This window comes from Fukomys damarensis, unplaced genomic scaffold, assembly GCF_012274545.1.
Source record: "Fukomys damarensis isolate Sample0158 unplaced genomic scaffold, DMR_v1.0_HiC HiC_scaffold_14, whole genome shotgun sequence".
NCBI classification, from domain to species: domain Eukaryota; kingdom Metazoa; phylum Chordata; class Mammalia; order Rodentia; family Bathyergidae; genus Fukomys; species Fukomys damarensis.
The window spans coordinates 24,425,340-24,438,352 of record NW_022900926.1 but is presented as its reverse complement, the minus strand read 5'-3'; the positions used below and the strand labels follow the sequence as shown (position 1 = coordinate 24,438,352).

Here is a 13,013-nt window from a genome sequence, read left to right as displayed (position 1 = left end):
ACCTTGCCCTTCTGATAGACTATGAAACATTTCTTGAAATAAAATGTTAAATGAGATGCTTAGTCAAATGTCATTAAAGCATCAGCATAGTCACATAAGTATCTCACAGGTACACACCCAAGGTAACTGAATCCTAAAGATGGTAGCAGCTGGTTTTTGTGAAGCTGTTTCTTAATGATAAATGTTGCTAAGATTTAATAACTAGGATCAAGGTACAGGAATACACCATAACAGCGGCTGACAGGATGGTAATGTTTGCCTTACCTACACCCACACCACTTTCAATGGGGAAATACATTACTCAAAGAGCTAGAGAACAACCAGATTTTATTCATGCATCTTTTGCAATGTGGGACACAACTTTGCCACAGCTGATTAAGCCTGAGTTGCCACCTCTGACTTGGAACAGAAAAAATCAAGGTCCATCAGATCTCCCCTCTTCTATGTAATTTGAACAAATCAGTACCTAGAAAGTGATATTTTAGATGTGGGCGTGGAAGTTATGAACTTTGAGAAGGTAGGCTTGGGGCAGGAGAGGCCACATCAACACATGCAAGTCTAGTCACTAATTATTGGAGATTGGGCAACCAACCAATCCTGACCATTGCTGAGCAGCAAGAGATGGGTGCAAGGAGTATGGCTCATTTATTCCACAATATTCTCCTTGAGTACAGAAACAAAGCTTGCCTTATTCATTCCTATTTTCCCAGCATTGGTATTGTTCTTGGTTACTTAAAAAAATGAGTCACTTGATACATATCTCTTGAATGCACAGTTAATAAGTTAACAGTGATGGCTAGAACAAGCCATCTTGTGACTTTCTTTCCAGAATCCCCATCCAGCACCTGGTACCTGAAATGCCCTCTTCAATACAGCCTGTGTTTTCATATTTGTCCAGAACCTCCACTACTGCCCTTCGTTTGAAGCAATTTATTTGCTTTGTTGATCCTTACAGATAAGTTTCAAAACTAACTCTGTAATAGAGAGGAGGGCCTGAGCGAGAAGAAGGAAAAGAGGACAGGGATAAGAAGAAAAAGTACAAGGAGGTAAAAAGTAGGGTAGAAAAAGACTACTGCTGATTTTTTTAAAGTATGTTTTTCCTAGTGAGGTATAGAGAAGACCTTCCCAATCATGTTCCAGGAAGGATTGGACTGTGAATGTGAGGATAAAAAACTATAGAACTGCTAAACACAACCTAGTGTAGGAAATCCCTTTCTAAGAGATTTTGCTCAAGAGAATCATTTAAACTTTGTCATGGAGCTAAAAATAGGTCAACCGTATATTTATCTCCCTGTAAGTTGTTTTAATTGTGTTAGATAGAACTAACTAGACTCCAATTCTCTTATTTAATGCATAAGAGAGAACTGCCCTGAGAGATTACTACTGTAAAATTTACTCAAAGAAATAATGCATCCAACTCATAATTCCTTATTTCATGATGCATCCATTACCATGTCTTTAAGAAAATCTAAACACTTGATTTTTTAAATTTTATCTGTAAATAAACTCAGAGATGACATAGAGGAAAATTGTAACCCCAGTAAACTTTGATTTCATAAAATAATATAATGCCCTTGGGCAATTAATCTCTTTCCAATTCATCTGATTGTATTCTCAAATGACAGATAATGGAAAACTAACTTATCCTTTAGTTGAATACCAGCACCAAGCTTTTCAGAAGCAGGTAAAGTTAGGCACACTTTCCACATTAGCAGAAACATCTGATGGCTATTATTATCCTTGTGTTGCTTCTAGTACTTACATGGAACAAGGCCCTCTAGTAGTAGAATGTTCTGATCAAAAACAGTGCAGTGGAATTCATAGTGAAGAGAAGAAAGGAATAAAGAATAAAGTACTTACTTGGTCCTAGACCAATTGAAAAAGCAGCAACATAAACGAGCAAACTGGCTAAAGACAGCCATTTCAAAGAAGCTGGGACATCTGCAGGGTCTGTGGCTATCTGGTATTCAGTTTGGTGTAGTCCAGAATTTGGTGAGAATGTGGAGTTCATCTCCCCTTTCGTATCCATGTCATTTCCCATGGGAGTAAGTGAGCTTCTGCTGTGGGAAGTGATTTCTTTAAAGTGCTCTCTGAGAATATTGTTGCTGGCTGACAGGTTTCCTGCTTCATAAAGCAAAGGCTCATCCAAGGACTGGTTACTGGGGATGTGGCTTTTGCAGATATTTGTGAAATCCATGTGGATGTTAAGATTCACAATACCCATAGTCAGCAACGAAGCTGCCATCATGGATGAACCAATGCAGAGGAAGGTTTTACTGCCGATATGGTCTACAAGAAGAGTGGCCGGGATGGTGCTTATGACCTTGACCACCCCAACTCCAGTGGAAGCCAGACTAGCTGCCTCATTACTTTCAAAGCCAACAGACTTCAAAACAGTTGATGCATAAAATAATATGTTTGGCTGGCCAGTGATTTGTACAAAAAATACCAGTGTTAGACCTATCATTATCCGAGTCCTCATATTGTCTTTGGTCCGAAACAGATCACAAAAACCATACTGATACTCATCTTTTAAGGAAGATTTTATCACAGTAAGCTCCTCAGTTGTGTCTGAGATTGCTCTTAATCTTCCAAGCACCTCGCTAGCAGCTTCTTCTCGCCCTTTCATCACCAGAAATCGAGGGCTTGGAGGGAGAAAGTACATTGCAATTGCCTGCAAAATTCCTAAGGGAATCACAAGACCAAACATATACTTCCAGCCGTGAGAGACACTGGCAAATGCATAATTTGAAATATAGGCAAAAAGGATGCCAATGACAATCATCAGCTCATTCAGTGACACAAGGAGGCCTCTTCTGTGTTGCGGAGCAATCTCAGCAATGTATACACAGGTAGCAATGGAAGATAAAGAAATGGAGACTCCAATGGCTATACGTCCCATGATGAGAATTATGTAGGACGAACTGAGGACCAAGACCAAGCTTCCAAGTCCGAGTAGACAAGATGACAAAATGATTGCAGTCCTTCGTCCATATCGGTCTATCAGAATCCCTCCAGTGAGAGAGGCGAGGAAAGCCCCAATGAGCAGGGAGCTCACAACCATTTCCTGCTCATGACAGGTCAGGGCCAACAGGGTTCTGATCTGCAGAAGAGCCCCAGAGATGAGCCCAAGTTCATAACCTACCAGGAGCCCACTGAGAGCCGCAGTGACAGATGTCAGGAAAGTAAACATGCTGCAACCTACAAGCAGAGAGGAGAAACAGAGAGATCAGTTGGGAGTTAGTTTAAACATCTTGCATTCACACAGGGACTTTGACCTGAGTATGTCTTTTGTAATATGGAGTTGAAACACAACTATCTAAAATAATGCACTAACCAAAAATGATTAGCTGTAGAAAGAAAAAAACAGTTTTCTTAGTTGTGTTGGCAGAGAGGTGTGGAGACATTTAGGAAGCCCAGTTTCCTTCTATTTATGATGTGATGTTTTTAGTTAAAAGCAGACAACTAGATGAGGTAAGAAGATGAGAGATGATAAAGCCTGAGTCAACAAGGATATCATTTAGTGTAGGCCTTGGCATCAGAGGGAAAATTCACATAGCCTGGCTCTTCTAGTCTCACCCCAGCTCTGAGAGCAAGGCCCTAATGGTGGAACAGCAAGTATAGGCACCTCTGCAAGGCCTACTGCTCCCTGCTGGAGGACTAGCCATAGTCAGGGTACAGTTGGCTTTTGTTGTTGTTGTTGTTGTTGTTGCTTTTTGGTACTGAGAATTGAACTCAAGACCTTGTACTTGTTAGACAGGTACAGTGCCACGGAGCTATATCCCTGGCCCAAGTTGGCTTTTGCTTCTGCACAGGCTTTAGGGCAAGGGGTGGAGGTGGGAGTGGGAGGTGTGTGAATAACATAACAAAGTCAAAGTTAGGAAGAAGAAAGGGAGATATGAATGCAGGGTAGGGAACTAGCAACACCTATTACTTTCTCACAGTAAGAAGGAAGAGAAAAGAATGAATCAGAATAAGGGACTTTGCAGCGTTCTTTTTTAAAAAAATGTTAAAATCCTAGGAAAAATATAGAGGTGATGAACTTTTGGTAAAAGATATGCCGGTATGTGCCATATGTCAAAACAAGCCAGATATTAATGGCACACGTCCGTAATCCCAGCCCTTGGGAGGCTGACACAGAAGAGAATGTGAGCCTGAGGCCAGTCTGGACAACTTAGTGAGACCATGTTTCAGAAACAAAACAACAGAAAAACAAAGTGGCAGAGGGAAGAGCATTCCAGCACAGGAGTATTGTTTCCAGTTTCCAGAGTGGAGGACAGGAAAGCTTGGGTCATGTCTTAGAAGTGTCAGATGTCCCAGCACACAGTGTGTGGTGCTCAAGGGGAGGCTGGAGAGGTAGCTGGGAGGGGTCAGAGAGTGACTATAGATAGATATGGAGAGGACATTTGTGCAGGCCTGGAAGGTCACAGTGAGGCCTTGTCATTGTATTCGAAGAGTGATGGTGTTGACACCTATCAAGTGGCTCAGAGTGCACTGACACAATGGGTTTCTTGTTTTCTTAGGTGCAGCTGTGTGGACTAGCTCTTTAAGGGGAAAGGCTGGTAGCAGAGAGACATTTGTCACCTCGGTTTTGACAAGAGGTGGTGATTTTGCTGTTGAGTGGAATTGGATATAAATCAAGAAATGCAAGACTTATTTTTGAGCTCAGAACAATTGTACTTGCTCATGAGTTGGAGGTGGAAAATAAAAAAGCGGCTTGGGCCCCAAATATGGCTTTGTGGTTCTGAACAGTCAAGTGGGCAATTTTATAGTATTCCACTGTAGAGACTACATGGGTCAATAATTGAACTCAGGGAAGACTAGGAACAGCACTAATATGTGAGGATAAAATGAGTGCCTTTGCAACACACTAAAATATTTTGTTTTACCTCCCAGGTATTTGGGTAAAAATGCCCAGGAGAGGACTAGGTCTACAGATTTGGAGTGTAAGAGGAAGGTCAAGACTGCACACAGGTATTTGGGAGTCAGAAGCATGTATTTGGTGTTTAAAACCATGCAAATAGACCTGGTCATTTAGGAAGACTGATGGAGGAAAAGGAGAAGTGGGATTAGGACCAAGACCTTAGGAACTCCAGTATTTAGTACAGGAAGCACCACGAAACGAGTGCAGAAGAAACAAAAGTGAGATATAAAGAAGATGGGGTGGAAACAAATACTTGGGCATTCAAGGCTTTTAAGGCTGAGCTAAGGCCATCAAGCTCTGTCCTTTTTGGAGGAAAAGAGGATATAGTTTAGAAATGCCATTTAATTTTTGAGAACCACACACATCAAATTAAGGTGATCTACATCTCTTCCCATTGCAAATATCCAAGGTATTTTTCATCTCCAGGAGCCTGATGGGACATTAAAAAGAATAACAACAACAGCAACAACAACAATAATAATCACTGAATATTTAGGTAAAAAGCACATAAGAATGCAACAATCCCTGTTAAATGAAATTGATTTGTAGTGATTGAACCCTATATAACAGATATTCATTTAGTTAAGTAGAAAATAAAATTTAGCCCCATTACATAACAGGCACTTTTCTAGATGTTAAAACACAGATGTATTTAGTGAAATAAAACAGATTGGCTTCCAAAAACTCTAGCCATCTGGTAGTATCACTATTATCTATTACTTTTTATGCCTTTTTTTTTGCATACAAAATGACTTCAAAGTGCTCTTGTAAATCTATTCATGTCCTCAATTTCAACGCTTTCGTTTTTTCATATGCTCTTAAAGCCTCCATCAACAAGTTCCTTTACCACAGGAGAATTAGGTGGATTGTCTCACTTGGATAAAGATATCGTATTAGTCTTCCCTTTACTTGCCATTATTCAGTTAATCAATGTTTGTGTTGACGTATGTTTTTGACAATTGGTAACTGAAATTCTAATTGGAGAAATAAAAGATGTAGAGACTGAAATTCTTAGAAGGTAGATTAAGGCCCCAGGAAAGGCATTTGGAGTGGCCGGGGGCATCAGGGGACACTGGGTGAAAGATTTAAGGAAATCAATGGCAGAATTGCTAGAGTAGCAGGAAGTATCACATCACCTTTTCCTCCCCCCGCTTTTTTTTTCTTTTCCCTAGAAGGGAAAGAGTGTTGTTTCTTTACAAAAACAAAGACTCTGAAATGTAAGGGTCTCTTCCTTTGATGCTCTATTGTCCTATCTTAGAGATGGCTGGAGATCAATTGGAGAGTAGAGAACATAAAGCCAGCTTCTTGCAGTTTGGGGAAATAACTCTTGACTGAAGAGTGATCCAGCTTCTGCTGCTGTTTTCTTGAGCTACCTCATTTTGCCTGGTCCTTTAGCAAAGACGCATACAATGCTGACAAGGATGTGAGCACAGGGTCTGGATGCCACCCCTTTGTCAATGCCTTTCGTGAAACGCAGAATCTAATGCTGAGTATAATTGACCTGAGACATACTAAGGGCATTTTTATATACTAATTGTTAAAAAAGTTTTAATTTAAATTTTATAGCACTACAACATAGTATTACTTTTCTTATCTATTTTGTCTACCTATAGATGATTTACTTCTACAAGGTTAAAAACCTGCACTAGGATATTTTATGAACTTAGTGCTTTTACATGGACAGCTTATCGACACAGGGGTTTGTGTTACAGAATTAAGGTAAGGTCTTAGTTGTCTGAATTTCATTTATCTTTCCCATTATATGCTTTAAAGGATGTTGTTCCAAATCAGCATCCTTATTCTTTTTTGTTGTTGTTGTTCAGGGATTGAACTCCGGTCCTCGTGCTTGCGAGGCAGGCAGATGGAAAGAGGCTGTAGTCTGAAGCAGTGGCAGGAAGCTGGGATTTATCTGTGTAAATACTGATGAGACAACTGGGTGGACTGAGGAACAACAAAGGAAAGATGATCATTTGTAATTAGCGTTCTTCAAAAACATACTCAGTGCTGAAGTCAGCACCCTTGACATACTGATGACATTTAGCACCACCAGCCATTTTGCTCAGGGCCTTGCTTCCCTGGGTCCCTTCTTTTACATCCCTGTTCTCCCTGAAAGTGCCATAGGGAATCCTCAGCTTGCTGTGGCACCACAGAAGTGGAAAGTTTTGGGTAGAGGAACAGCCATAGGCTGCTGATTCTGCTGGTCCCTTGTGACTTCCCACCACCTTGCTGGCAGAGGAGCAGCTGCAAGAGGAAGTTCTCCAGTCTCTTTAGATGCAACGACAATTCTTTACCAAGGTAATGGGAAGATGGGACCCAAATCAAGAGGCTTTATGCAAATGAGTGGTGAGACCCACAGCACCAGGGCACAGAGGGCAGGCGGGAGGGCAGCACTGGCTATGAGAGGCAGAGCTGGCTGCCATAACAATAGCTGTATTGTCTCTGCTCACGATGAGTCAGATGAAGCCACAATTGTAAGCAGCACTCAACACGAAATGCTCCATTTTTCACAATATTTGAGTTCCTGCTTCTTTTCTTCTTACCTTTCTTCCTCGTGTGCCTACTATGGCGTATGTACATAATGGGCGCATAATAAATACTTGCCGCCTGACTAAACCCGCAGTAGGCTGAAAAGCATGCACACATGGGTCTCTCTGGCAGGTGGCCAGATAATCATACAGCTTGAACTGTGAATGCTTTGCAAATTAAAAAGACCCCTCCTTCATGTTTTGTTCAAGAAAAGCTCGCAGTGGCCCCTAAATGTCCTTGCCGCTGTGGCCCCCCTTTCTTGGCTCCTTCTCCATGAATGCCTGTCATTCCAACTCAGCCATCTCGAGCACCACCTCCCCGAGGAGACCCCCTTCAGAAGCCTCGCACCCCTCCCCGCTGTGTTCTTCTGTCCTGCTCCCAGCCCTATTGCACTCTCTGTGTACAGACTCTATTTCAGGGCACCTATCCCATTGTAAGGCATGAGCCTATTGACCGGTTTGTCTTCACTGTTAGACTGAAAATGTCTTGAGAACAAACATCTGCTTTACTCATATCTGTGTTCTCGCCTCTAATCTCTTGGCATGAGGAAAATAATCGATGTTTATTGAGTTAATGAACGAATCAATGAGCAGAAGCAAGGCTCCAGAGTACTGATCCTTGGTCCTCTCCTCCCCACTGTTATGTCGTCAGACTAAGAGCAATACACAGGATTATGTAACGGTTAGCAGACAGAACTTTATAGTTCCATAAATGCTTAGCATTCGAGTAGCTGGCTATCAGCATTTCCATAAAGCTTTTGGCACTATTATCAGCTAGTTAATAGAGCACTATCACAGGAATCATAAAGTGTATTAAGGTCATATGTATATGCATATTTAATTAAATAGCACACTGTGTATGGGATGGTTTTCTGCTTGCTCATAGTCAGCATTTGGCTGTTCCCTTTTAGGGACAGGTTTTCAAGTTCCATGTCACTCTCAAGCACCAGCTCTCTGGCTCATCCGCACCATTTTCTGTTTCCAGAAACTCCTATGTTTTTCTCTGACTTGTGCTTCTCTTCACGCTACCCATACACACATGCACCCACACACACACACACAGACACACACACACACACACACACACACACACACACAGAAACACTACAATCACCACCTCCATCACAGTGTCCTTCATCTTCCTTCACAACCTAGGGAAACCTGATTCATCTTTAAAGATCCAAGTCAAATATCTCCAGCTCTACAAAAACCTTTCCAGACTTGCTTTCCTGGGTTACAAATGATTTCTCCTCTCTCTCTCGTCTTGCATCTGTGGCCAATGGCATCCCAAATTATATTGTTATGTGCATCTCTTACCTTAGATGGGGATTCCTGGAGAGCAGGAATATGTGCATCAAGGGTCTTGCTCAGTCTAGAATGGCCCAGAAAAGAAGTGCTCTGGCTTAGCTGAAAGTCTCACCTCTCACACTCTTCAAGAACATGTGTCCCGGCGATCACCCGGCGGCGTGCGCGTGAGCTCCCGGCCTGCGCGTGAGCTCCCGGCCTGCGCGACAACAGACCCAGGAAGGACCCAAGGACCCCAGAGGGGGTTTTTTTCAGCTGCCTGACGAAAGTCTCACCTCTCACACTCTTCAAGAACATGTGTCCCAAGGTGATCTGTGGTATGGGCTTTCTAGCCCTCCAAAAGCCTAAGACACTACTTCTCAGTCCTGGAACAGGTGTGGTACCCTTAGTGATGGTAAATATTGGGTACTTGTCTTTGTCTAACACCTATCTCCTACCCCTTCCTCCACCCCAACCATCCTTATATCCCACAGTGAAACTCATACCATGTGATCCTTGGCCTCCCTCCACACCTAATATTGTCTGACCTTTCCAAGGAAAAAAGAAACTTTGCTATTATTCTTTTTCACTTTTCCAAGCTCAAGTTTGACTTAGTGGTACTTCCATAGACACACTTTCCCAAAATAAATATTTGCTCACTTCTAGTTGGCAGGAGAGGTTTCAAGAGGGGACACTGCATTTTCCTAATAGTACTCACTTGCATTTGGCTGTGTTGCTCTTGTTCACTATCACTCTCTGCCTGAACACGTCTAACCCTCCTTCTTTCCTCCATCCCTTCCTTCCTTCCATTCCCAACTTTCACCAAGATAAGTCCAGGTTCTTGTTTCTTCTAAACTTTTCTGGTATTTGTTGAGTTCTTCTGCTGAGAAAAAGATTGTTTTTCTAACATTTTTCTTGTTTTTGTCCTTGTTTTTTATTTACATATTAGTTATGCATATTCTTTTTCTTTTCATCTCTCTCTTCTTGGATATTTTTTATCTGTACCCTGTAATAGTCTCTCATATTCATCCTCCACATTACAGTTTTTTGGATAATTCTGGTTGTCAGTTTTATTCTTTCCCACTCTCCACAGGTCTTATAAAGGTGTGTTTGCTCTTAGTTCTCTACTTGATCTATCCTCACTCCAGTTTACTCTTATGATTAGATGTTGCTATGGTTTAGATGTGGTTTGTTCCTTAAGGATTCATTTGTTGAAGGCTTGGTCCCAGTGTGGCAATATGGAAGGTGATGGGAACTTTAAGGAAGTGGGACTTTAAAGAGTGTCCTTAGGTCACTGGGGACTCTGCCCTCAGGAAGGGAAATCTGTTTTCCTAGAGTGAGTTCTAGTGATAGCAAATCCTTATAAAAGACTGTGCCTGACCCTGAATGTCTTTCTATCTTTCTGTTTCACTGTGTGATCACTTCCTCTTACACACAGTCCTGCTATTATGACATCATAGCCTTTGGTCCTTACCAGAGGCTGAACCAATAGGAGCCCGAATCTAGGACTTTTCTGGCTACAAAACTGTGAGCTAAATAAACCTTTTGAAAATAAAGTTAGCCTGCCTCAGATATTTCATTATAGTAATGAAAAACAGATTAATATGGAAGATGTTCTACATCATTTTGTCTTTTTTGTTTGTTTGTTTATTTATTATTATTATTTTGGTACTGGGGATTGAACTCTGGTCCTTGAGCTTGGGAGACAGGCAGTGGAACCTCTGAGCTAAAGCCCAGCCCTCAGTCCTTACTTTTAAAAAAAAATGACAATAAAAGAATTTGATTTCCAAAATCTGTGTTTCTATAAAAAGGAATCGTAGGGGCCAGGGATTGGGTTCAGTGGTTCTGCCACCTGCCTCACAAGTGCAAGGTCCCAAGTTTGATCCCTGGTACCACAAAAAACAAACAATCAACAAAAGGAAATTTAAAATGGATTCCTTTCCACTGTATCTGAGATGTACATGAGGTGACCAAAATATACAGTGAATATTTAACATTTAAAATTTTATTATGGTAACATACACATTGCCACTAGTCCCCATCAAAAACTCACCCTTGCTTCTAGCACACTTATCCTATCATTCTTGCTACTTTCTGAAACAGTTCTAAGAGTACTCTTTCGTGAGTTTCTCTATGAATTCTGATCAAAATAAGGTAAATGCTAATGCCAAGTGCCACCCAACAGAAATCAGGGTTGTAAAAATGTTATAGTGCATACTTCTCTGTTTGGTTCACTCCATCTGAAGCTGTGAGACTTCTGGCTCTTCTCCTAAGTCAAAACGACCGAGAAAGGCAGTGTTTTAAATCAATTCAGGATATAGAGTTCGCATACTTAAAAACACTCAGGGACAGTACTTCTAGAACTGCCTTGGAGGATGACAGAACAATGGAGCAATTGTGTACAAAGTAAGGGGGGTGCTTTGAGAGGGATTAATGGCAATATGTCTTTTACTATACTTTTTAAAAAATTTAAATGTTCACCATGTTTTTATCACATCTCATACATTCCAATAACCATACATGTAACATCTTTACCCCCAAGTCATTTAGAATACTATGACTGTAAGAATGCATAATCCAGGGTTGGGATTTAGCTCAGTGGTTCCACTGCCTGCCTCACAAGTACAAGTTCCCAAGTTCGATCCCTGGTACCAGACCAAACCAAACAAGCAAACAAACAAAAGAATGCATAAACCTGAAAAACAGGGACTTAAAACATAATGGCATTTCTTTGCTTTTTCTTTTGTACCAGGGATTGAACTTGTGAACTTGCGCTTGCGAGGCAGGCAGTAGAACTACTGGGCTAAATCCCTAGCAAATGTCATTTATTTTAATTAGCAAGAAGGTTATGTTGTGTTTGGTGTCCCCAAGAATTTTGTACTCTCTGTAGCCTTTTCTTTTTGCCTCTTCAGGGGTATTCTTTTATCCTCTGGCTTGTCAACAAATGGGCAAAGTGGCTATCACAACACCAGGAATAAGGCTCTCACTCAACCAGAACCAAAGGTAGGAGATGATGAAGAAGGATCAAGACAGGAAGTGTGTGCTCCTGTTTTCTCTTCTTATCATGGAGGGAACTTTCCAGAAGCATCCTGGAAGACTTACACATTCCATTGACCAGAACCAATAAGTTTCTGGTCAACCATGGCTACAAGAAAGACTATGAAGTGAAAAATGAATCTCTTAGTTACCCATATAGGAAAGCAGAAAAGTGTGTGCTCCTATTTTCTCTTCTTATCATGGAGGGAACTTTCCAGAAGCATCCTGAAAGACTTACTCACACATTCCATTGACCAGAACCAATAAGTTTCTGGTCAATCATGGCTACAAGAAAGACTATGAAGTGAAAAATGAATCTCTTAGTTACCCATATAGGAAAGCAGAAAATCAGAAGGGAGCTGGGGTGGCCATTGCGTACTCAGTCTCAGACATGCCTGAATACACAAGGTGACCCCCTGGCTGCAATTAGGATCTCTTAGGTCTGAAACTGGAGGCCCAAATGATGTGCAGAGCTGACAGCCAAGTTTCTGAGGCCCAGAGTTATTTTTCTGGTATAAATCCACTGGGCTGAGAAATAAACTTTTTTTTTTTGCTTCTAATTTTTTGATCTGATTATAAATAGGGGATATTGTTCCTGGATCATTTAAAGCAAACTGTAGATCTTGGCTTGTCAAAAAGGCAATGTACAAAACTACAACTTCTAGACTGTGCTACTCTGATGGCTTTCTAGGCTTCATCCTTTCTTGATAGTGATTTTATACTCCAAAATTCAGTGAGACTATCTTTCCTATCCAGCCCAGAAGTCTTTGAAGTACTGGAAATTGTACTGCCTGAAGAGATATAGAAAATAAGTAATAGTGACAGGAAGGGGTGGGAAGAATTAGGCTGGATGATATGGCCCTCAGAGAAGGCAGCTATAAGGGTCTGTGGAGCCAGTCTCCCATTCCTTGTAATAAAAGTTCCCCTTCTGTTAAGTAATTGAAGACATACAGTGGGAACTGGCAGGGATCTAATATGTTATTGTCCCATCTTATACACAAGTTATACTTCTGCACCTTGCTTCGTGCTATGTTCTAACTCACATTTTGGCTTTCAATAGTTTTGTAATTTTGCATCTGCTTCTACGTTTTCATGGATATTTTTCAATAGATGGTTAAGACAAGTTGAATCAGGAGAACATATCTGGTCTGCAAACCTCCAAGGTCTCTAGAATGACAATTCTTAATGTGTGGGAGCTGTGACCAAAATCCACAACATCTTATGAAGCAACTCCATGGGTGATT

The 13,013-nt window shown here is 41.2% G+C and overlaps 1 protein-coding gene across 4 annotated transcripts in view; it reads right to left on the bottom strand.

The window, feature by feature from the left end:
- Slc2a12 (solute carrier family 2 member 12) overlaps positions 1 to 13,013 on the bottom strand; it is a 54,283-nt gene that overhangs the window by 32,767 nt on the left and 8,503 nt on the right. The window contains exons 1-3 of one of the 4 annotated variants that reach the window (XM_010626530.3): positions 10,952 to 11,050; positions 9,452 to 9,616; positions 1,861 to 3,201 (exon numbers count right to left, since the gene is read on the bottom strand). In XM_010626530.3, the coding sequence (XP_010624832.1) occupies positions 1,861 to 3,193 (1,333 nt within the window). In that variant the 5' untranslated portion in view covers positions 3,194 to 3,201; positions 9,452 to 9,616; positions 10,952 to 11,050. Of the gene's footprint in view, positions 1 to 1,860; positions 3,202 to 8,766; positions 8,786 to 9,451; positions 9,617 to 10,951; positions 11,051 to 13,013 lie in introns of those variants that run through there. The other 3 variants (XM_010626531.3, XM_010626532.3, XM_010626529.2) reach the window with 3 other exon arrangements.